Source organism: Acartia tonsa, chromosome 10 (genome assembly GCF_053477335.1).
Source record: "Acartia tonsa isolate MP-2025a chromosome 10, ASM5347733v1, whole genome shotgun sequence".
Classification (NCBI taxonomy): Eukaryota; Metazoa; Arthropoda; class Copepoda; order Calanoida; family Acartiidae; genus Acartia; species Acartia tonsa.
This window is the reverse complement of record NC_137269.1, coordinates 23,015,386-23,040,714: the sequence shown is the minus strand read 5'-3', so window position 1 is coordinate 23,040,714 and position 25,329 is coordinate 23,015,386. Positions and strand designations below refer to the sequence as shown.

The window sequence follows — 25,329 nt, the reverse complement described above, 5'->3', positions numbered from 1 at the left end:
CAAGCTTTTTTTGAAAGCAAAGCTTTTCTAAAATTATATCCATAGTTGACTAACAGTTATTTTGATCCAATAGTTCATGATTAAACCGTTCTATTGAGTTTAGATTCTCATACCATAATAGTTGTTTATCACATCGTATTATAGACATTAGATAGCTTTCTGCGGATATTAAAAGAAAAATTATAAGATTAATTCTTGTTTATGACTTCTATTATTTTCATATTCGTAGAAACTGTCAGTAATGTCAGAACATGATTTTTCAGTATGGCTGAGAACCGGTTCTAATTATATTCTATACTGGAAACTATTTTCTGCAAACAGAATATACATATTTTTTATGCATTATAAATACTAAACATTTCGAATAGAAAGAATCATTTTGGGTATAGAACTATTTAAACTTTAAGAACTATTTATCTTTATTTTACACCTTTTTATCAAAGTTTGTGTCTATTAAATTTTTTCCAAGAGTCTGGTGGCTTAAATGACATTTTAATGGCCAATTTGGTGCTAAATTAATGTCATTTTACGTTCATATGCAGTGTTTCAGTGTGTTTGTGTTTATATTTGAGTGTATGAATGTCTGTTCTAGCTTGTGTGTGTGTGTGTTTGTGTATGTGTAAGTATGAGTGTGTGCGTGTGTGTAATTTGACTATGTGTAACAGAAGTTAAACTAGCTAGCCACTTATCTTAAGAAAACTTTAAGGGCCCAATTATTTAGTAAAATATATTGATTGGGCACATGTCATCTCCTCTGCTCAACATGTTTCATCACAATTTCCTCCGTTGCGCCGCTTCCCGCCTCCCATTGGCTCCGCCAAAAGTTCCCCAATTAAATAGCGCTCTCTGATTGGATTGGAACAACATAGCGCGGAAGCGCGAATGTCGCATATGATTGGCTGGAGATAGGGGAAAATCTGCGGAGATATTTGTCAGAATGACTGACCGTCGTTTTTGCGCGCATTTTAAACACTCAAATGTTGTTAGGTTATTTAAAAATGTCATTAGTTAATCAGTGATACTGATCCTGGCAGGATGAACATAGGTAGAGACAGTCAAACAGCCATAGCGCGCCAGTGTGAACCCATGATTAAAAAGCCATTTTCTATTGATAATTTGCTTGGTGTTGATAGAACAGAGCCAACAACAGATATCCACAACCATGGACATGATAATCATCATGTTGAATCTGCTCAAGATTTACATATTCCACATATCAAAGATGAACAGTTAGAAGAAGGCGAAGAGTCAGGTAGTTTAGAAAATTTATCAAAGTTGATTATCGCAGCAAAAACAAGCCAAATACATTTTGAGTTATGACAAAGCTAAAGTCTAATTCGAGGGTATTGGAGAAACTTTCATATATCATAAATCGATGAGCATTTTCGTTATTTCGTTATTTGTAAAGAAGACATGTTTTTAAAGTTGCCACACAACCAAAATGATCTATAAATTTATTTTTTTCCTCAGTTAGTGATTGGTAACTTTTCCTATATCTCTCTAGGCAGTGATATGTATTTTGTCTTCATTTTTAGTCAATGTAGTATTGATTTATATTTCAGATGATGAGTCGAGCCTAGATGACCGCAAGAAGCGGCCACGGACCGCCTTTACCGCCGCTCAAATCAAAGCCTTGGAGCAAGAATTTGAACGTAACAAATATTTGTCTGTGTCAAAAAGGCTCCAGTTGTCAAAACAGCTGAAGCTAACAGAAACTCAGGTAGGACTTTCATGAGAAGCTAAAGCATTATCTGCTTGCAATGGGATGCGATACTCTAACGCCCACTGCATGTTAGATTAAGTAACATACAGACAACCCTCACTTTGATTGCACGACCTTTGTCTGAAAGTCCTTACTGTGCTTGATAATGAGTTATTGAAAGGAATTTTTATTTATTTGAAATCTAAAAGACCCCACAGAGAGGGAAAGGACAATGTGAGCTTAATTTATATTTGATTTAATCTTGTCACATTATTTACATGGAAGGTTATTTTTTCATCTCTTTGTAGAAATTCTCAAACGAAACAGAAATAAATTTTTCCAGCATGGCTTCGAAATCGATTGATATCCGCTAGATTAGTACTGGCTTTCAGCCATGCTTAAAAATCATGATTTGCATCGTATTACACTCAATTTCCCACGAATTTCATGATGAAACTCCTATATTTGTTACCAATTTTGTTAGCCCTGGCTTTTCGGCACCAGGGTGCCAGCGAAACAAAGTATCTCAAAAATCAGCCATGTGACGTTAGGGATTATCCATCTCTTTTAAAAGGGGGTTTCTTTCCCACTTCTCCTCTTATCTCCCTCATTTTTATTACGTCACATGGCTGATTTTTGAGACACTTTGTCCCCCTACAAGGAAAACTGGTTTTAACTTTTAATCTTATATTTTTTTATTTTAATACCCGCAGAAAGATGTCTATAGTACGATGCGATGAATAACTATTATCAATCTGTTTCGCGATATAAAAAAGTTGCAATAAAAATATTAATTTTAGATAAAGATATGGTTTCAAAACCGACGAACCAAGTGGAAAAGAAAATACACAAATGACCTGGAATTATTGGCCCAGCAATATTACTCTTCCCTTGGGTCACTGGCCCCGAGACCTATGGTTCTGGGGGATAGACTCTGGTAAGTTTCATTTTCAGTAGCGTAGATTCTCTTTAATTTCTTTAATTTAAGGGGAAAGTGTTCTATTATAAACATATTGGAACTAAATCTTATTTTAACATTTTAGGATTTGTTTTTATAGATATTACTTTAAAAATTGAGTTTTTCTTTTTTGGTAGACATTATTTAAGTTATGGGATGGTTTTATGACATTTTATTTCTAATTGTTAGTTAAGCTAGGTTAGGGAGACTTTTCTATTACCTCTTTATCTTCGAATACAGCAATTGAATGCCATGGGCGTAGCTTCTGCTTTTAAAAAATTTCAAGTTTAAAATAATTTACATATTATTTTATTTAGGTTATTTGGACCAAATGGTGCGGGAATACCTTTACCACCTTCTCAGGGTAGCAACACACAAATACCACCATCCCTCCATTCTCTCTACCCACACCAACCCTCCTCCTCTCCCCATATAACCCCATTGCCGCCATACTTACCGAATTCCGGCGGACCCCATCACCTTCCTTTCCATACTGGAGGTCCACCAGCGTCCCTACTGCCGTCCCTGCCGCTTTTACCACAGCACAGACAGCAGCACCAGCCAGGCGGAAGTCCACCGTCTGTTCGCCCACACTTTCTCCGCCACCATTCGCCTCCACATGCCTCAATGGGTGGACTTGCCGGGCTCTTTAACGGACCTGGTAGGTGTAGAACCCCACCTGGATTAACCAGAAGCCCGACGGGCTTATCCAGGTCGCCGCCAGCTTTTCCAGGGCGGTCAGATTCGCCCGCAGAACAAGACGAACCAGAATTAAAGCTTTCAGATTCACCCAATGTCAAACCATCACATTTTCAGTTCCCAAATCCATTTTTAGGGCACCCAGACGCCCAGGTTACAAAATCAGAGGATGGTATATCCCCATTTCATCAAATGCTGCTGAATAAATCTTCTAATGGTCTATCCCCACCACCAGCCTCAAATTCGCCTGACCTGGATTCTGATAATTGATATTAATGTTTTAATTGAAGTTTTAGAAGAAAAACAGTATCATTAAAATAAGAAAATTTTGAAATAAAAGAAAAGGAGAAAGAAATTTAAATGCAATCAAAAGAAATTTTTACTACAAAAGTAGCCGCAAAGTAAAGGGCTACTTAAACACTTTTTCTTGTGAAATATTTTCTACCTTATACCTCCTACAATTACAATTAAAATTAAATTAACAAATAATTACAATTAAAATGTAATGATTAATGTTTTATGTTATGTATTAAACTTGCTTTATTTAAATACCTAATAAATTAATTAATAATAATTGTGCCATAGTTAATTTAGATTTAAAACTAATCCTATAGTAATTAATACCGAGGACAAATTTTTCCAGAAGTAGCAAATAACAAGAACAATAATATTTAAGTTTAGAATTTTACGCATTGAACAATAAACGGTAATACAGAAAAAAGGAAGATATCATAGCTTAGAAAATAGATGCAATAGATGAATAACGCAAAAAATGCACAATAGCAAGCTATTTAGACTATCTCTACTGCAAGCGTTTGTGTAGTAATGTTCTTGTGTTTGCGTCACTAAGAGAGAAACATGTAACTCGTTTATTGGTCAATTTGTTCATCCAGTTGGAAAGGATGGGATGAGGTAATGGAGGTGGGATGGGAGAATCGTTAGTTTAGCCCGCTGCAAGTTTCACTTTATTAGAGAACATGAAAATCTGGTGTAAGATCCAAGTAATAATATGTACATTTATAATACCCAGTAGACCAAGAATGTGCGTAAGTTTAAAATTTTTTAAATAAACCCTTTTTGAAACAAGGATGACAACATCCATAAAAGCGAAGCTCTGAAACGGTAGGACAAACGGACATTAAGACTTGTATAATGTCAGAACTGAATAATCAGAATGCGAATGTATAAGAGTCAAAGCAAAATTGTAAGTAAAGTTGTTGAAAAACTGCTTGATACAGGATAATGATTATGGACATACTTACATTTTTAGGACTTGATTATAGAGTTGCTTCGCTTATAATATTGTACTTTGTTGTCCCAGGAATCAGTATACCAAAAATCAGACCAATCGGATAATTAGGTCACATACAAATTTGTTGTTAAAAATGTAAAAAAAATCAACATGTTTAAAATGGACGTACGGACATTCTGGTAATGATTATAGAGTTGCTACGCTTTCTAACTCGTACCTAACTATTACAGGAATCACCATGCAAAATTTGAAATCAATAGGACAATTCTAACATGCCTAAATTAACGAAAAAAGCTATTTAAAAAAGTAAAAAAAAATCAACATGTTTAAAATGGACGTACGGACATTCTGGTAATGATTATAGAGTTGCTACGCTTTCTAAATCGTACCTAACTACTAAAGGAATCACCATGCAAAATTTGAAATCGATAGGACAATTCTAACATGTCTAATTTAACGAAAAAAGCTATCCGTGACGGACGGACGGACGGACCGACCCTAATTATAGAAAAGCTTCGCTTTTAAAAAATATTTGTATAACATAAGGTAGGCCCCAATATGAAATTAAATGTTTTTTTTTTAAAATGTTAACTGAATTAGCCTATCATCGAACTCTTCTGTCTATATTGTCTATAGTACAAACATATTGAGTAGTTTGGTTTTTAAAAGAAATACAATGAATTTTTTTTGTAATGTATAAGAAGTTACCAAGTAAAAAATTTATTAAAAATATCAATCTTAACTAATCTAGTGAGACAAATAGTTGACAATAATATCACAGCAGTTGATAAACAAGCATAAACATAATCAGAGTGTGTAAACTTTTGTCTGTTTAGAAACCAGAGCCCAATGGTTGTCTCAGCACAGAACCAATCAGCAGTTGTCGCAGGTAGGCTGCACTGCCCGTACTTCCACCAATCAGATAGGGAGGAATGTTCTATTGGCTCTAGTGAGGGATCCTGAAAGAAATATTAATGTTTTAGTGGCTAACAAATGATGATCAATTAATCTCAATAATCTGTCAAAATTTAAAAATTTTACAAACGATTTTTTTATATTTAATCATATATAATTAAATCCCTTAAAGCATGCTATGAAATATTAGGATAAAATAATTTCCGCTGGTAAAGCTTTATGCTAAGAAATCTAATTGTTTATAGATGATTTATCAAATGGATTAATATAAAACCGCCATTTCGCACCAAGATGTACATTTATAACCAATAATATGTTCGGGTTGCACCTACACTGTATTCCTATTGGTCCAATTAATGTATTGTTAATTTAGACTTTCTTATTTGTTTTGCAAAGTTTATCTACTGTCGTTCTGTTGCTATAAGATTGATTTCATTTTGATATTGCTCAGCTTCTAATTGTTATAATTTAAAAACACTTTTATTTACCTGAATTTTCTTACATAAATTGCACATTGCCTGAAAAAAAAAACATTAATTGATATTGTAATTTTATAAAAGCAAAGCTTTTCATCTTTTCCCAGATTTTGTCGTTTGTCAGTGTAAAAAGTGAGAGTAGGGGAAATGCTTTGGTCCCCAAACCATAGAGACAAGTTGGATGTCCAAGTTCAAGAATCTACAAGGGTGAGGGCGGTTAAGATGTAAACACCCCCCCCCCCCCGCCCTCAAAAAAAATTCCTGCTTTGCACCATGGTTTAATGGCCACAGTTTTCAAAATCTGGTAAGTTTTGGACACCCAAAATGTTTATTTTGTATTTTTAACTTTTAACCCTCCTCCAAACAAAAAGCTTAGACGTCCTTTCTCCCTAATGACATAGTCATACCTGGCCAATGATAAAGGTACGGTTGTGAATAACAGTATAATTAATTCTCCACCAGTGATACTTGTTATACTCGGCATCATACTCATCCAAATAGTTTATATACTCTGCTAACTTTTCTGGCGTGGCAAAATCCTAAATGGTTTCAACAATTTTAGTTTCGATTTCAATTTAGACGTAATTGTCATCGTACAATACAACGCAAAATAAAAAAAGTAAAGTGGCTTTAGTTAAAACAAGGTTGAAAACATTCATAGAAGAGAAGGGTTCAGAAGGCAAAGTTCTACATCCCCTTAACGGTCGGGGGGGGGGGGGGGGGGGTGGAGGGAGCGTTTCTGTGTGTGAAAGATAAAGAGCCCAAACTGCGTGACTTTTTAAGTATGGGTATGACACATAACTGATAGTTGGAATTTTTTGAATATCTTCATCCTGGCGGGCACAGGATGCCAGCAAACCTGGCAGGGTTATCCAGGTAAAGAGCAAAATCTTACCAAAGTATTAAAATATTCTCTAGTAGTACCTCCTAATATTAACTACAGGTGTTCAAGTCAATTTCAGGTTCCAAGTATGATCCTGCAGTTCCTGATCCTCCAGGTCTTCAGAAATCTTTAAAAGGCTCCTGTGGCCGCAATTTTTGACTTAGAGACTTCAAATTTTAAACTTAAGTTTTTCTTACATGTTTACATAACATATTAAAATTTAAAACATAAAGATCCGCCGCCGTTTTCCTGCCGACCGCCGACGGCGGTGGCTGGCAGCTGCCAAGTACAGCTGCGGCCGCTGGAATTATATTTTGATATTTCTAATATAAAATTTAAATAAAGATAAACATTTTCTGCAAAAAAATTTTTTTTTACATTAAAAAATAAGAAAATCACAGCCGTTTGAAATTTTTAAGTAAAAAAGGACCTAAAAACAAAGGTTGTTAAATAAAAGGGTGAAGGAAGCGAAAATTGACTTTGACTTACTTAAGGTAGGAAATTCATTATCAAACATGGGACTTGCACAACAAAATGTTAGCCCTATAGCTCTAGTAGGAACTGAGATGATAGGGGGGGCGTTGAACGCCCCCCCCCCCCTCCGACCGATTAAGGTGCGGCAAGGGGCCCGACTGTTAAGGGTTAAACTTAAGGTGGGAGTTATGACAAAAAATTTGCTTAACATGCAAAATTTTAAATCGATAAGACAATTCTGACAAAAAATGAAATCTTTTGTATAGTTTACCTTTGCGTTTATGTATGAATGAGGTGGAGCTATGAGTGAGTAATCTGCACCACCTAAAGAAATAAAACTAAAATCATTAGATATAATTCTAGCTTCATCCCTACACTTTTCTAGAAGCTATTACAGTATTACTCATCTTGATATAGCCCTCCCCTGTCGCCAAATAGCTTAAAACCTGCGAGGGACGAGTTTCCTAGAAGATTTTTGAAGTGTTTATCAAGGTCTTACTGCGCATAAAACAAACACACATACATACAGACATATATATCCAATACTGTAAAGTAGTAAGGTTTTTTGTCTGAAGCTTAAGTTTTCAATAACTACTGGACCGATTGAGTTCTCCATTTTAGGGAAGCTACAAATTGGTCTCGGAATGCTTTTATGCTAATTTATCTTAAGATTTATGTCTTTGGGTGTTTTTAGACAATGTTCAAATGCAATTTATTCTTTAGGCTATGCACTTATAATTTAAATAAAGACGTGGGGCTCTCTATATAGGTATAAATAAATGATATCAGTTCGAATTTCCAGAGTATTCATCTTTGTGGCTAAAAAACCTACATTTTACTAGTGTTAGGTTAAGATGGGTTAGAATAGGTTAAGTTAGGTTAGGTTAGGTTAAGATGGGTTAGGTTAGGTTAAAATGGGTTAGATTAGGTTTAGTTGGTTTAGGTTAGTTTAAAACTGGTTAGGTTGGGTTAGGTTAGGTTAGGTTAAGTTAGGTTAGTTTAAGATTGAGTAGCCCTGCAGGGCTACTCAATATTACCTAACCTAACCTAATTCTTCTCCTGAAGGGATTAGAAAATATTGAGTAGCCCTGCAGAGTTAGGGTCTCCTGCAGGGGTTAGGTAATATTGAGTAGCCCTGCAAGGTTAGGGCCCCCCTTGCAGGGCTACTCAATATTACCTAACCTAACTTAACCTAATTTTCCTCCATCATTGTCTAAATATACCCCCTCCTTTCTATCATGAATACAGCTTTAGATACTAAGGGCGCAGCCGTTAGTATCTAATATTTTTCTACATATTGTATCCTCATGACTGAATCAAAATTTTCTCTTTATTTGGTGTAAATGTTTTTGAGTGCATTAAAATTACAATATAACAGACACACAAGTCTTATAGAATATATTTCATGGGATGGAGGGGACATTGTGCTGTTTATTACTCCAGTCCCCAAAGTTTCATAGTAACGTTTCCATATTCGTTAGCTTAAAAACTTTGGGGACGTTTCACTACTAATTGTAATCTAAAGATGTGATAAATTTGTGTGTTATCATTAGGGATGTACATCAATTTATCGGCCATTGTCTTATCCCTTTGATCGTTGATAATTTAGAAACTTACCATAAACAATTGGTACAACTCCATTGGCAAGAGCATTCCAGAACTTTTCAGTAACATAATGGTTACAATCTGAATTTTCAAATGCCAGATAGAATTTATAATTATCCCAGAGGGAATCATAACATTGGCTGTCACATTTCTCATTATTACAAGCTCCAAACTATAAAATAAAAGATGTTCTATAGATGTTCAAATTCAGCTTTGCTACTAAAAATTTTATCCCCCAAATTACCCTCCCTAAATCATCTTTTTTTCTTTCCTGATCAATTGTAATATACTGTTTCAGTTTGTCAACATATTCAGCTCTTCTTGATGCTGTGCTACATTTTGACACCACCCAACTAAAAATAGAGATTCTATAGTAACAGTTTATAAAAGCGAGGTTTTCTATAATTAGGTCGGTCAGTATCTTCGTAACAGATATATATTTTGTTAATTTATGCATGTTTAAATTGTCCTATCGATTTAAAACTTAGCAAGAGGATTCCTGTATCAGTAAGGTACTTTTTAGGAAGCGTAGTTAGTAATCCTTATAATAAAATCCGTAAGTCCATTTTAAACATCATAATTTTTTTTGTTTTATTGTATTTATTACAATGGATATAAAAAGTGGATATTATGACAGGAAATTTTTTTTCTTTATTTTAGGTTGCTACTTTGGTCTTCATTTATTGGCCAGTTTGTTCGCCCATTAGGAAAAGAGGGGATGGAGTAATGGGGGTGTATTTCGTGTAACGTTAAATGAGCCATATAGAAGTGGCATATTTTTAGTGTATGCGAGAATTTCTCACACTATCCACATATTCTACATCCATTCTTATAACTAATCAAAAACTTCTGACTAAACCAATCTTTATTGAATACTTATAGAGTAACTTTGGTATCTAAAGACACTTAATTAATATATAAAAAGATAATATAAAGACAACACAATTGATATCATACCTGACTAAACCTTTCTTTTCTGTAAGTATAGTTAGATTTGAATAATTTGGCTCTTGCCACTCTATTTCTCTGGGAGGAAACTCATATGCTGAAAACAGGGAGAAAATTAGGATATATTTCTAGTTTAGCTTCAAACCCGATTAATATCAGCTGGATTAGAACCGCTTCTTCAGCATCGTATTACAGGCAAATTTTCCACAATATGAAAGTAATATCATAAGATGAAAACCCGTTTTCTTAGCCCATACCTTCGGCCACGCGAGGCTAAGAAAACTGGAAAGTTAAGGGCAAAAAAGAAAATTAAGGAATAAGCTCTATTTAAAAAAGTTCAGAAAAAGATAGCTGAATGATACACTAAAAGTGCTTATAGAAATCATCATGCAAGGTTTAAAAGCGATAGGACAACTCTAACCTATTTAAATCTTTTCACTGACGGACAGACGGACGGACCATTACAGAAAAGCTTCGTTTTAAAAAAAAACTTACGTGCATTATTTTCTTGAATGAATCCATATGGTAATGGAAGATTAGAATCTGGACGATATGTCATACTCCAATTAAAGAAATTCTCATAGGAATAAAAACTGAAACCGTCCTAAACAGAATATTTAAAATCTGCTGCAGCTGCCAAACATTGCAGCCAAAAATATGTATAATCGTTCTTTTGTTTTGTACTCAAAAGAATTTTAGATACGATGTAAAATTATCCCTCCTTTTATCAGAGGACAATGTGTAAAAACAAGTTCTGCAATAAGTTGGCTTACACTGTTAGATTACAAGGTTACAAAGTATTATATCCTTTTATTGGCCTTTGCAATATATTATTTTGTTGGACAATATTGACTTTGTTATCCTGATTTTCTTCAGTCAATTTATATTGTGTATGTATCGAAATATTTCGCCCACCCCCCTCCGAAAATTATGATTTTTTCAAGAATAAAAACAGTTATTTCTTGCATCGTATTATAAACAGCTTTCCGTGGATATAGAATGTACAATTATGAGATTAAAGCCAGTTTTTTTTAGCCCCGAGGCACCGGCTAAAAAAACTGGTTTTAATCTTATGATTGTACATTTTTATATTCGTAGAAAGCTGGATATAATACGATAGTTTTTTCGTATGGATGAGAACCGGTTCCTATCCACCGGATTCGAATGAATACGAGAAAATAGCTTACCTGTATAGGCGATTCCAGGGAAAAGAAAATATATGTTTGGTTTAATCGCCTTTCTAAAAATTATTTAAATATCAAAAAAAATGAATTAGGATTTTCTATTTATTTTTAGATTATAGAAAAATAGTGGTAATCTACAATAAAAGGTAAAAGGATGTATGTCTTTCTATTTGTCCGTCCATCTATTTCTCCGAGACCGTTTGTATGAAGATCTTTACTTTCAAAAAATATACCTATTGGTCATAAAATGGATTAAGTTCTTAATTTTATGGAAGATTCTTATTTGGGTTGCTTAGGGCTATTTAATTTTATGTCTAAGTTTGGTTTTAGGCTATATTTATTAGGGCGGGTTCATATCGGAATTAGACAAAGAGGGGATATGCAACAGATAAAATTAACCTTAAAAACATTTCTGACCGAAAACGAATTTTTAAAAATTGAGTTTTAGAACGCGACCACTAAAAAATATATTTGATTATTTATTAATATGCAAAGACGACATTCAAAATTTTTTTGAATCAGAACTATGGCTTCATGGTGCTCCCTGGAAAGGCCTTGTGGAGCTGAATCAGGAACTTTTGTCCGTTTCAAAATATCTCGTTCCTAGCCTTAGAAATCACTAAAAAAACACATTTTTTAAAGGTTTATTGAGAATCGTCCAATTTGTAGAGGTTTTTTAGTTTTTCTCAGGCTAGGAACGAGATTTTTTGAAACGTTCAAAAGTTCCTGATTCTACTCCTCAATGCCTTTCTTGGGAGCACCATGAAGCCATAGTTCTGATTCAATAAATTTTTGACTCCCATTTACAAATAGCTATACAATTGAATGTCTGGTCGTCAGCGGTTTTAAGACTTAAGATAAATTTTAAATCATCCAAAGGTGTATTATACTCATACAAATCATTTGCAGATCCCCGCTTTGGCCTCAGAAAAAAAATGTCCAAAACCGACCCACCCTAATATTTATGCTAGAAGCGCAGCATCTAGTGCAACTATAAAGTAGTAAGTTTTTTTTGTATTTCCTATCTTAAGTTTCTATTACTACTGAACTGATTGAGTACTTACTTTTATCAAGTATCACGTACTGGAATGGTTTTAGGCTATTTAATTTTGTATTTAAGTTTGGTTTAAGGCTATTTTCTACTTTCCTTACTTCTACGATTACAGAGCTCCTAGGTGCTAGTACAACTATAAAGTAGTAAGTTTTTTTGTCTTTAGCTTAAGATTTCTATAACTACTGAACCGATTAAGTTCTTCTTTGAAGCATCACAACAGTATTGTAATGGTTTTAGGCTGTTTCCTTTTTTGCAGCAAGTACTGACCTTGTGGTAATTGATATTTATATTTCGGCATGTCCCAAACATGGAAAAGTATTGCATCGAAGTCAGCCACTGACTCCAAATATTGTTTGTTGTTGGTTATATAACAATTATCCACTTCACAATTATGACTCCTACAAATATATAATTATAAAAAAGAGGCATAATGTGTGTCTGTCTTTCTGTGAGTATGTTATGTTTGTTTTGATATCACTTGACACTAATTGGTGGACCTATACGCATTTACAGCATTGGTATGCACAGCTATTAACCAGCGGGTGGAGAGAAGGGGAGTATTTCCGGATAACTTGTTTTATGAGGATTTTAATAACAACACCATTAAATTATAAAAGAAAATATAATTCCCCAAAACCACAAAAAATGTTCCTTGTTCTATTGCTCTATTTTATATATTTGATCTCATAGAAAATAATGGATAAATGGATTTTGTCATTCTTGTTCGTTTAATTGTATTGTCACTTTCAAGGACAACTTAAAGTTACAGTTCAAAATACAGTTTATTGATACTATTTTTTTATTGGCACAGAAAATCTGAAACGTTTTGGTGTTGGTAGTGTAATGACAATTTTTCATTTGATCATATTCCAGCTTTCGCACAGTATGACATGATTGTTCTTGTTAAAACATGAATAATGATGTGCATAATATGAAGTAAAAATTTAAATACATGGTTGTATTCTAAAAAAAATCAGAGAACAGTAAATCAAATTAATTACGACGTCAGGGTGCGTGTGCTACGTATAATCTTCTAATTTAATGCATGAAATAATTTTAAAGTAGCTATGCTACCAAAAAGATACCTAAATGGTTGTCTCCCAAAGCCAAAAGACCAATCTTCCTCCTCAAAAAAGCTCGTGTAATACAAAACATGCTTCAAACTATCACTATAACTTATCTTTGTACATAACAAAATGTTTAACATTAAAAATAACATTTTAAACGTTGTTTTAATTATTTTATTTTTAACATAGCTTTAATAAATTGAAGGTTAGTCATGCAGACCAAAATGCGCTACAACGTAATTCTCTTGTTCAAGCAGCATGACGAGAAATGCTGATCTAACTGATGGTTATAAAAAAAAACTCTCTGAGAGTAGAGTTAAGACAAGGATCTAAAGGGATAAGACAATGGTCAGTAAATTTTTGTACATTCCTAATGAATTTAGATACAAAATATTAACTTTTTGGTAGATTGCAATTAGTAATTGACACGTTTAGACACTAAACTTAATAAACCAACCAATCAAAATTCAAATAAAGTCCCCCAAAGTTTTTATCTAACGAATAAGAAAACATTATTATAAAACTTTAGGGACTAGTGAATAAACAGCCTAATTTCCCCTCCCTCCCTGGAGTTGAGATCTACTAGTGACTTGCATCTTTCCTCGATATCATAAGTTTCTGTACACTTTTTTGAACATCATTGTCTTCATTGTCTCATATATATGATGAAAAATCTAATTGTATTATTTTTTGCTGAAAAAAAACTCAATATTTAATGAAAAATGAAAAATGAAAGAAATCATCCACAATATTTGAAATGGCTTTGAACATTTATTGTATTACGCCCGCAATGACTAAGCAATTTTCGCCAACAAAATTCAGAGCTTTTTTGATACAATTATAGAAGTGGGGGAATAATGTTATCTTTTGAAAATTAGAGGAGGGGGGGGGGATTATATTTCTCTGTGCAATAAAATAGAACAAGGATAAGAAATGCAAAGCCAAGTTCTTGTTTTTCATTAAACGCTTATTTTGATTTATAGATAAGATGTATTTTGGTTATAATCAAGATCATTGAAACAGTTAAAACTAAAAAAAATAAGGGTGTGCTTTTAGAATTTGACGTTGGCAGGTTTTTAGCTATGTTCTACAGCTGTTTTTTTTATAAATTTATTTTATTTGAATTTTTTTTTAATAGAATTTTTAATAATCCTTATGTAAAGTCTATTAGTCTGTACCAAAGAGTCACGCTAACGACTAAACAGCTTCTAAGCGGACCGGGGAAGATTCATTATTATTTGGGGGTGGTACCTTCCCAGTAGAAATCACAGACGAAGACCAAAATATTGGTAGTGCGAATGGGGCGTTTGTCCAAAATTATGGTATGGAGACCGCTCTTCTATGAGTACTACTAAAAACCTATTTTTTACTGCAATACACATAGACATTCTCATCGTCGGTTCGTCTATTTAGAATGCTTATCCCTCTATTCCCACAAGTATAATACGAATTTGGTTGAGCTGGTGGAAGCTCAACAAAAGACCCACGCGAAGTATTATATTGCTTTAATCTAAGAATAAATGGTTGGTTTTGATATTCGATCGGAATTATATAAGTATATTAAGTATTAAGGAAGGAAAATGTGTTTATAAAGTGTATTTACATTACAAGTGAATAAGTTGAGTATGAAAATATTTACAGGATAAGTGTTAAAATCATAAGTAGTGTAGGACAGAAAAGTGCCCCAAGTCCCAAGCATTGAATTGTGCTAAGTGTTAGAGTTCTAACATAAGGCCTAAGCTCAATTCATGCTAAGTACTAAGGGTCCTAAATTTAAACTACAATGCATGCCAAACAACTAAGTCATTACCTTTTAAAGCCAGAAGAACTTGATGGTAGGAGAGTCAATAAATAACTAACTTATTTTAAGAGGTGCATGCTATAACATCAACTTATAATAAGGATCTTAGTGTTTGTCTGTTTAATAAAATGTCTGTATGTTAACTTGTGACGTAAATCAGGCATGGTTGTAGGCATACATACTTGTACTAAATGGTTACATGATTACTTTAACAATAAATATAATGTTTTTAATAAACATATAATATTAATGAATCACATACAATTTACCATGATTAGGCTAGCGTTACCCATATATGGTATTATATTGGTAAAGGTAGGCCTATGAATGCATAAAAGGATACAAATAATGCCTCGGGCCTAGCTAAAGTAATTGTGTCTTGTGCCTGAGTTTTACTTGATAATTACTGGGGCACGTCAATCAAATATTTAGATTCTACTCTTATATAGTGTTAACTTTATATCAAACATAGATAGATAATCTGGATGCGAAGCATTTCTGTAAAAGTCTTATACGTACGTTCAAAGAATTTGAAAATTGGGGATCGCATCTCCAATATAAAACCAGTTTTTTAGCCCCGAGGTGCCGAAGGCACGAACACAGTAATAGTGTCTGACTGATTATGACGTAACAAAAAAAATTAGCCAATGAGAGGCCACTATAAATTTTACCATTGGTCAATAACGGCCTCTCATTGGCTAATTTTTTTTTGTTACGTCATAATCAGCCAGACACTATTACTGTGTTCCGAAGGCACGGGCTAAAAAACTGGCTTTAATCTTTAGATTGTACATTTTTATATTCGTAGAAAGCTGGATATAATACGATGCTAGACATAGTTTTTTCGTATGGATGAGAACCGGTTCCTATCCACCGGAATCGAATGAATACGAGAAAAATGCTTCTTTACACCTTCTTTAATTATTAGAATTGAAAGTGTAAGGTTACTTCCCACACAACCTTCAATCAAGTGCTCCTAGAGGCCTAAAATATAAAGAAAGTCCTTCCATCCAGTTGAAGCAAAAGATCTCATCAACTAGGGACTAGGCCGATTTGACATTTTAAAAATTTTCTATAGTTCTATGAAGCACTGGTTTTTATAGCTATCTCATGTTGTATTTTCAGAGAAGCTACACACACCAATCTAAAAACCAGCTTGTGTTATTTTTTCAACTCATTGTTGAAATTTTATCTAAATTTCAACTGGTTAGTAGATATAATTGATAAGTAAGCAATTATCCATTAATTGCGTAAGATGCAATCAAAATATATAACTTAGATAACATGTTTTTAAAGCGAAGTTTCTATATAACGTCGTCAGTACGTCCATAAAGAATAGCTCTGTAGTTGATTCGGTCATTTAATAGAAAGGTCCCATTAACCTCAATTCTACGTGATGTAGTTCTACTATTGCAACACTTTTTGAAATTGTAATTTCGGGAATAGTCCCTTTCGTAACATCGCCACACAAGGGGCGATTCGTCGTATTTTTAAAATGGCTTTGTATAAGTTATTTTAGGTTATATTGGGTTAGGTGATTGTCCCACAGGGTTAGGTGATTGGCCCCTCCGTGTTAGAGCCCCCCGCAGGGGCTAGAAATAGGAGAAAAGCTATTGTGAAAAATACGAAGAATCGCCCCATAAGGTGCGATGTTACGAAAGGGACTATACCCGGAAGATTATGCACTATGCCAAAAGCTAAGAATCCCTTTACTTAAGACTGAGTACGTCGATATAAAAAATTTGGAAATAAAATTGTATTTCTTTGTAAATTTTAGAAAGTGCAGTAACTGTGTTTTTTGACGTTCGTTTGCGCTTTTTTAGATTCTCTTTTAAGGATATTGTCATCCTTGTTTCAAATCGTATCAAGTATCGTATGTAATCAACAAGGGCCATGCTTAATGCTATTTCCAGAATCCTATTGTTTATGGATCCAATCAGTACAAAGTAAGTTTCTTCGTGTATAATAATTTTAAAATAAGAATGACTTAAATGGCTAAACTAGATATAGAACGTTTGTCTTTGAGGGATTTTTTGTATCCTAAAATTAGAGCAGTTAAAATCTTGTTCAGTTAAGGAAATGGATCCTTATAAAAGAAATATGCTATCTATATAAAAGCATCGGCCTGTTGAATAAAAATTGCGGGTATATTAGGAAAAGACATTGTAGATAATGCAATTTGAAGAAAATTCTATGTGAAAATGTTAAGCAAATTAAAAATAGTTTATAGGAACTATTTACAATGTTCAAATAACGGAAGTAAACTTTGTACATTAGATTGTTATCAACAAAGTAATTAAAAACGAGTTCTAAAATAAAATTAGATTTTTCAAAGTCACTTAAAATCAAGTAAAACGAGTGTTTAAAATTCTAAAGGTCAGTGAAGCTTTTGCCGTTTTAGCACTAAAATGAATTGGAAATTAGGGAGAAAGGGATTTCTTTTCTATGCCTTACCCCTGTGGAGGGAAATACCCCTGCAGGGGTAAAAACCTAACTTAACCTGTCCCAAAGAAATAAAAAAAACAAATGAAAAACTACCCGTTTCAACAGTTACATTGAGGAAATACGTCAGATCAATAGAACATAAAGATATTTAACATTTATAGGTTAGATGCGCTTTTTAAAATATAACTATCTTGTTTTAGATACTTTGATACAAGAGCGCCAGTGCATTAGCGTGTGTACAAGCTAATGAAGTTTAGAGTGTTCAATCACGAGCGCAAAAATTGCACACAATTTAAACTTTTGCAAAATCAATGTTTTAATACTTATGACATCTTAACAAATTGGCAAATTGGAATTATATTTGTATTAAGTAATCTGTGCTGTTATAATAATTGTTACAAAATTTTTTTAGAAAGAACTTTTCTTCGTTTTGTTAAAGGGATTTTTTGTAGAAGCGAATGAACACCAACAGCATATCTTGTTTCCCACGCCATCCTGGCGGTCAATTAGCCCAGCTAATCTAAAAAAATGCACTCACTGTGTCCGCTAGTTGCCAGAGAGCTAATGTCTACGAGTACCAAATTAATGATCTTAAAAGATATGAACGATAAATTCATGCACAAACCAATAATGATGTGCTAGACTTAGTCTTGACGAAAAAATATTACTTACTTCTGCTTTGTCAGATACATGACAATAATAGCAGAAAGCATAAAAAAAACTGTTAGATGAATGGTAATCGGTAATTCTATGGCTCGAAATTTTTTCTTCATTTGAGTCATTAGTACAATATATGAATGATAATGATGGAATAATTAACCATCATCCCAAAAACGTTTTCCAGTATGGCTCCGAAATCGATTAATATCCGTTGGATTAGAAATGGGCCTTTGGCCCCTCGGTTTTAATTTTATAATTTTTCATTTTAACACCCACGGAAAGCTGTATGTAACACGATGAGATCTATAACTATAAATTGCCTATTTAAAAGTATGCTGTCTTGAAAGAGATATTATAAGCTTAATTTCAATGATTAGTGTCTTTCTTGTTTTTAATTGCAACATTCGTAAATAATAAATGCAACAGAAACACAAAATTTATTTTTAAGTGTTATGCAATTTTTTAAAGAAATCTAGGAAATCTATAAATTTAAAAATCTAGGTATGTAACTAAATTATAAATACTTTGATTAATATTGAAGGGAAAAAATAATTTACAGATAAGTTGTGCATATATTTCAATATTTGAACCCTTGGACAGCACTTTTTAAGGATGTTCCACTAATTTCCCCATAATTGGCGATTAAAAGAATTTTCCTAGTAATTTGTCAGTGTTACGACAAAATTCTCAACCTTAATTGGCGCCACAGAGGAAAGGGTATAAGAGGTTGATCAATAATATATTACATATTTTTTTCCTTTTTAACATTTTATGCCTTTATATTTTTAAAATTTCTTTTTTTAAATATGTAATTAAATTAAATAGTATGATTTATGTCATTTAGACTAGAGAGAGTGCCATGTTCACCGAAATATATTTGAAATAAATAATATGAAGAAAAGGTTTTTATCCATTAAATTTATCGTAATTTTAAAACTTATCTAATTGTAAATAAAGAATATTCAATTCTTTAATAAACATTTAACTTATTTTTAACTTTAAAACATATAAAAAAAATTAGCTGAAATACACTTTGCCTATTTTCGCCCTTAAACTTTCTTATTATTATTACTCTTTGAATATTATCTCGATGATGGCGCCAAGCGGAGCGTTTCCTTCCCTTTTACTGTGTTTCACAATTCCCCTCCTAACAATTTTCACCCCTCCTCTTTTCTCCCCCTCCCCCATTACCCAAAATCGCTCTGTTAAGTATCTGTCTCTCTCGTTACACATGCTCTTATTTCCTCCGTTACCCCCTCCCCCCTCCTCCGTCAATTTCTCCGTCCGTCTACTCATAATAGTATCTTAAATATTATATAATGCTTACATATCATATTTAAAATTTAAGGAAGCCAAAAAATATAAGTCATAACTTAATCTGTAATATAGATAGAGGAAGTTTTTAAGTTTGAAGGTGAAGATCTCAGAAACGGCTACCAAATAGGTTTTTAGTGGGTTATGGTTGTTTTTTTTATTGGTCTTGGACGACACACTCAAGCCACAGTTTGTAAGCCTCCATGAATTAAGATCATTATGTTCTAGGCTATTTATCAATTTGTAGGCGATTCTACATTTGAGCTTTAATCTTTTATCAAACGTTAGAACGTTAATTCCTTAGATTATTCAACAATGTATGTATTGATACTGTATTTTATATGATAATTGTATAAAGCTACGCTTTTGATATGCATATTATCATCTTGTTTTTTATTTATAAGACTAATAAAAATGTCATATAATGCAAATGACCAATTATAGGCCAGTATACATATAGACCAATGGTAAATGGATACCAGTCTATCATTGGTCATTTGTTGTGTATGACGTTATATTTTTTATTAGGCACTAGAAGCTGCTTCAACATTTTTATCCCCTTATAATTTCTGCTTGTTTTCACCCTAAAAATTATCACTTATTTATGATATGGGAGAAAAGATTTGAATGCAATTGTTTTTTTTATTTCTTTTTTTTTCTGAAGAGCACATTCTCTCTTTTTTTCCTTCCCCCCGTCAAATCAATCTTAATTGGGGGCTATTTTCCCCAATTTCATACCTTTTAACTAGGCTTGTTCGATTTTTTTGCGATTTTGTTTTGCTGACTTTTTCTATTTTTCCTTTCAATTTATCATTTTACCATTTTTTAATTATGTAAGTATATATAAAAGCTACTCTATAAGGGATGCCTAAAACCAAAAGCTACTAATACAAAATATATATTTTTTTTTCATTTAAAAAGCCTCGCTTTTAGGGATGTATTCGAACTTGTTTTATACAGATTTATTTCTAGTAGCAATGTAGCAAATATCCATATAAATTTATTCAAAAATGACTTATATATGACTTAAAATTACAATGGACATACGCACATTTTAAGACTGCATTGTAGAGATGCTTCGCTTTAAAAAAAATTTTAGTAGTCATAGTACTATAATCCTAAAATAGTGAATAGGATGATAATATTGTAAAAAAATCATTTTGCTTAAATTGGACATTTTGACTTTCTGGTTTTGATTATAGAGTTCCTATGCTATCGAGATTGTGCTTTACTCTAAAGGAATCAACATCCCAAGGTTGAGATCGTTAGAACAATGTTAACATGACAAAAATTATATCTGTTACCGACTGACTGGCCCTAAATGTAGAAAAACTTTGCTTTTAAAACTATCATACCAAATATTTGTGTTAACCCCAGTCTGATGTGACAAATGTTAGCGTTCCAAAATGTCTCATTTAGTTAAAGTTAAATCTCTTTAGTAGGCTTCTAAAGAAAGACAATTACTGTAATATTACAATACAATTACAGGGTAGTTTATTGCTGAAGTGTGGTGTTATGTTAAGTTATTTTATGACTTAAGAAATCACTATCGGTGTATGTTTTTATGTTTTTCAGGTAGATTTCTGTTCAGCTTTACCCAACACTAAAATATTATTTTGATACTAAACAGACATGGTAAGATTGTAAAGTTACACACACACACACACACACACACGAGAACCCACAAACATACACACACTAATGCCCCTTACACACACACAAAAAAAGACAAAACACAAAACTCTTAACACTATTTTATTGTTGTGATTTTCATGGGGAAAAGAAAACATAGCATTTTTTTATGGGAATATTATTGTGTGTTTTGGGTTGTTCAAATTTAAATCAAAAGATATGATTTAATAACTTCGTTATTTAATAATTGTTTTTAACTAATTTCGAAACTCTAATTATAAAGCTCTTTTAAACAGTGGCTGTGCCCTAACATCTATGATATTTATATCGAATGGGTTGCGAGAGAGTAGAAAATAGCTTGAAACCATCTTAGGTCTTATAAATGACTTAAATGTATACACAAGTCCTTCCCGGGACCTATGAGAAACTTCCCTTAATCTATAACTTAATCGATTCAGTGATTAGACAGATTTTTACTGACGGACAAACAAAATACATTACTACTTTACATTATAGGATACTAGCGGCTTCGCCCCTAGCCTCTAGGGGCTTTGCCCCAAGAGGTTTAATCAAACCAATTTTTCGTATTTTAGATTTAAAAGAAAAGTTTTAAAAAAAAAATTTTGGGGGGGGGAGAAATTTTTTTTTTGGGGGGGGGTAGTCGACCCCACTATTTAAATTTTAGTTTTAAAAAGAAAAATTTTTTTTTTTTTGGGGGGGGGTGTTTTCATTTTTTGGGGGGTTGGGGGTGTCCCACCCCCCAAGAAAATAGCTTAAAACCATCACAGGACCAGTAGGTATAATCCCTGAAAAGTAGAGCCCAATCGGTTCAGCGGTTACTGAGATCTTAAGCTTCAGACGGACAGACAGACGGACAGACGGACAGACAGACATCGTTCTACTTTGTATTATAGATAAATGCAGGAAATAAAATACAATATAAATCGGAAGCGTGCACGTAGATTCTCCCAAGGGCTATAAAGCCATGAGGGTTTGAAAAAAGTTGAAGTTAGTTCTTTAAAGTAGCGAAAAATTGCATTAATGATGGTTTTCTTGTAATTTTTGATGAGTTGCTTAGCAATGCATGCCGGATTTTATTGTATTGATGCCAGGTGTAAAACCATTGGGTTGATTCTAAAATACCTAAAATAATTACAGCTAACCGATAAAAAGATAGAAAAATCCTAAATGTAAAAAAGCTGCGCTTTTGATAAAGGTATGCATAACTGTGATTTAACAGATGATGATAATATTGAAAACAATTTTGATAGATGGGTGTGTTGACTCTACTCAGCACCTCTTTGACATCAGATACACATCAGGCAGATAGCCGGAGGTAAATTCATAAAAAAATGCATACAATTTTGACCGTGTAAAGAAATGTTTTTAGTAGCGAAGCTACTCTATCATTCACTTTGTCCGTCCGTCCGTCAGTCAGTCAGTCAGTCCGTCAGTCCGTAACGCTATGGGGGAATTGGGATTTACTCAGCTCCTATAAAAGATAGAATGCTGAAATTTTTTGACAACATTCCCATTATTAAGGAGCACAATTGACTATGAAACATCATTTGCGGTCGGACCGATTTTTAGCAGGTTTTAGGCTATTTTTATATTTTTCACATTTTTCTCCATATCTTCAGTGTTTATGGTCCGATTTTCAAAATTTTTTCAGTTACATATATCAGAATTAAATTTCCTGTCGTTTAAAGAAACAATCATGAAGGCCAGACTGCCTTTTTAGCAGGTTTTAGGCTATTTTTATATTTTTCACATTTTTCTCCATATCTTCAGTGTATGGTCTGATTTTCAAAATTTTTTCAGTTACAGATATCAAAATAAAATTTCCCGTCTTTTAAAGAAGACAACCATGACGGCCTGACTGCCTTTTCAGCAGGTTTTAGGCTGTTTTTTTTTATATTTTTAACATTTTTCTCCAAATCTTCAGTGTTTATAGTCCGATTTTCAAAATTTTTTCAGTTGTAGATATCAAAATTAAATTTCCCGTCTTTAAAGGAAATAACCATGACGGCCAGACTGCCTTTTTGGCAGGTTTTAAGCTATTTATAAATATATTTAACACTTTTTTCCATATCTTCAGTGTATATGGTCCGATTTTCCAAAAGTTTTAAAGGATTTAAAAATTAAATTTTTTGTCGTTTTAAGAAAACAACCATGGCGGCCAGACTGCCTTTTATCAGGTTTTTGGCTATTTTTATCTGTTTTGCATATTTCCCAATATTTTTGTTTATTTTGATCCAATTTTTAAACTTTTATGGGATATCAGTATCAAAATAATTTTTCCCATTGTTATGAACATCTTTAATATAATTTATATTGACCATCGTCATCATACAAAATAAAACAAGTTTCATATTCACTTTATCCTATAAATCTATTCTTGATTCTAGTAAAAACCTTTTAAATCTACCTGTACGTATTCCCATCTACGATTTTTGTGCTTCGCTACTTATGGATGTTGTCATCCTTGTTTTGCTTATAAATATATTGATCAACTCACAATGTACATATGTACAATGTAATTGTTTTAATTGAGAAGCTACTTTGTCAATTCGAAATATTGAAGATGATTAAAGTCCCTCCGCCACAGATTATGATACAATAGCCAATGAGAGGCCAGTATACACTATAATTGACCAATTGTAAAATTTATGATGGCCTCTCATTGGCTATTCTGTCGTATGACGTTAGAATCTGTTGAGGGACTTTAATCATCTTCCGAAATATCTGTCTGTCTGTCTGCCTGAAACATAGAGAAAAAAATTGCATTTTTTCGGCTCCTTCTAATACAGACGGCTTAAAAGGCATGTAAAGATTCTCTATACCTATGAGCATCCAGTATAAAATTTACTTGGCCCAATTGTCTGTCGGCCAAGCTTCAAATGAAAAAGATAATTATTTTTAAACAGAGGTTTCGTAATTTTTTTAACTCCATGGTTTTTGTGCTTCGCTATTATGAATGTGGTCATTCTCATCCTTGTTTGAATCACAACTTTCATATTTTTCTGAGTATATTTACTGACCCCTTTATTCACAAACACACATACTTTTATAGGGGAATAAAATTTGATACATGTATTTAGGAGAATTTGATACTGTAACACACCGCAGAAGCCACTTGTTTCTGTATTTTAAAATATCTGAAGCTGTAGCCCAACATAAAAGCTTCGTTTTAGTCCTGAAAGTTGACAGTTTTTTTTAATAAATAGCTACTGCGCTCTTAGCATCTAGGAGCTATGTATTGAAATTGAGTGAGAAAAGTAGGAAAATAGCCTAAAACCAAACTTAGATCAGGAACCCATAAGATGCTTCTATAAATGTAGAACACAATCGGTTTAGAAGTTATCTAAATCTTGAGCTACAGACAATAAAAACCTAGCACTTTACATTTTAGGAAGGATTTTCATGTTTTCGTGATTTTCTCAATACCTTTTCAAGATAGAGGACTGAAAATTTCAGGGAATAATTAATTTTAGATTTTCATATTTTCACTAAGTTTTTTTAAGATTTGTCTATTAATTGGGGTGCTAGATCTATTCCTAGATTTTTAATTTTTCGTGATTTAAAGGTTGCATGATTTTGAAGTTTTCGTCTTTTCCCTATTTCATCAAATATATTGGATGACACTGCTCTATAGTAAATTCATTCCCAAAATCCATTCATAATTTTTGAGCTTTGCTACTAATGGATGTTGTCATCCTTGTTTCTGAGTTGACTGTCATTTTTTTCCTAAAGATTTCGCAAACCTCTGGATCAAGCTTCTTGTATGTTTTATTTATTTTTAAAGCTAAAATTTATGATTATCTCACAATGCAAAGTTGATGTCCACGAGACTTTAACGTCAGGTCCAAAACCTAGAATAACTAACTATTGCACGACCTTGGTCTGGAAGTCTTTTGAGCATTTTCCCTACTCTGTTTATTAATGTCGCGAATTTGTCATAGCAGTAGTTATGACGCGGTGTTAAGCTGAGATTCGTACCCATCAATTCTTCGACGACGAGCAATTTCGCTTTGTGTTAAGGGTGCTGGGATGCTTTTCTCCTCTGTAAGGTGCTCTAAAAGGCCCCTAAGTGAGCATGTATATGATTTAGGCTTTTATGTATATCTAAAAAATCCCTAAAGATCTTTTAAACCAATACTCAAAACAAGTATTTCCAACCTTTTTCATTAGAATGATATTATTACTTATAGAGTATCTTCGCAACTAATAAAAATCAAATTGAAAATATGTGTTATGATT

At 33.0% G+C, this 25,329-nt stretch overlaps 2 protein-coding genes across 2 annotated transcripts; one reads left to right on the top strand and one right to left on the bottom strand.

The window, feature by feature from the left end:
- Positions 1-938: 938 nt before the first annotated feature.
- LOC145329656 (uncharacterized) lies at positions 939-3,933 on the top strand. Its single transcript, XM_080173999.1, has 4 exons — positions 939-1,252; positions 1,563-1,720; positions 2,503-2,639; positions 2,978-3,933. The coding sequence occupies exons 1-4, from the start codon at positions 1,036-1,038 to the stop codon at positions 3,627-3,629; spliced, it is 1,164 nt and encodes a 387-aa protein (XP_080030125.1). The 5' UTR covers positions 939-1,035; the 3' UTR covers positions 3,630-3,933.
- A 1,373-nt stretch (positions 3,934-5,306) lies between these two features.
- On the bottom strand, positions 5,307-13,501 carry LOC145329655 (alpha-(1,3)-fucosyltransferase C-like). The gene is made up of 11 exons (XM_080173998.1): positions 13,236-13,501; positions 12,418-12,548; positions 11,100-11,152; positions 10,408-10,516; positions 9,922-10,009; positions 9,238-9,317; positions 8,977-9,138; positions 7,631-7,683; positions 6,410-6,541; positions 6,015-6,044; positions 5,307-5,570 (listed from the first exon to the last, which is right to left on the bottom strand). Exons 1-11 carry the CDS (start codon positions 13,367-13,369, stop codon positions 5,316-5,318), a joined length of 1,227 nt encoding a protein of 408 aa, XP_080030124.1. The 5' UTR covers positions 13,370-13,501; the 3' UTR covers positions 5,307-5,315.
- Between the last annotated feature and the right edge of the window lie 11,828 nt (positions 13,502-25,329).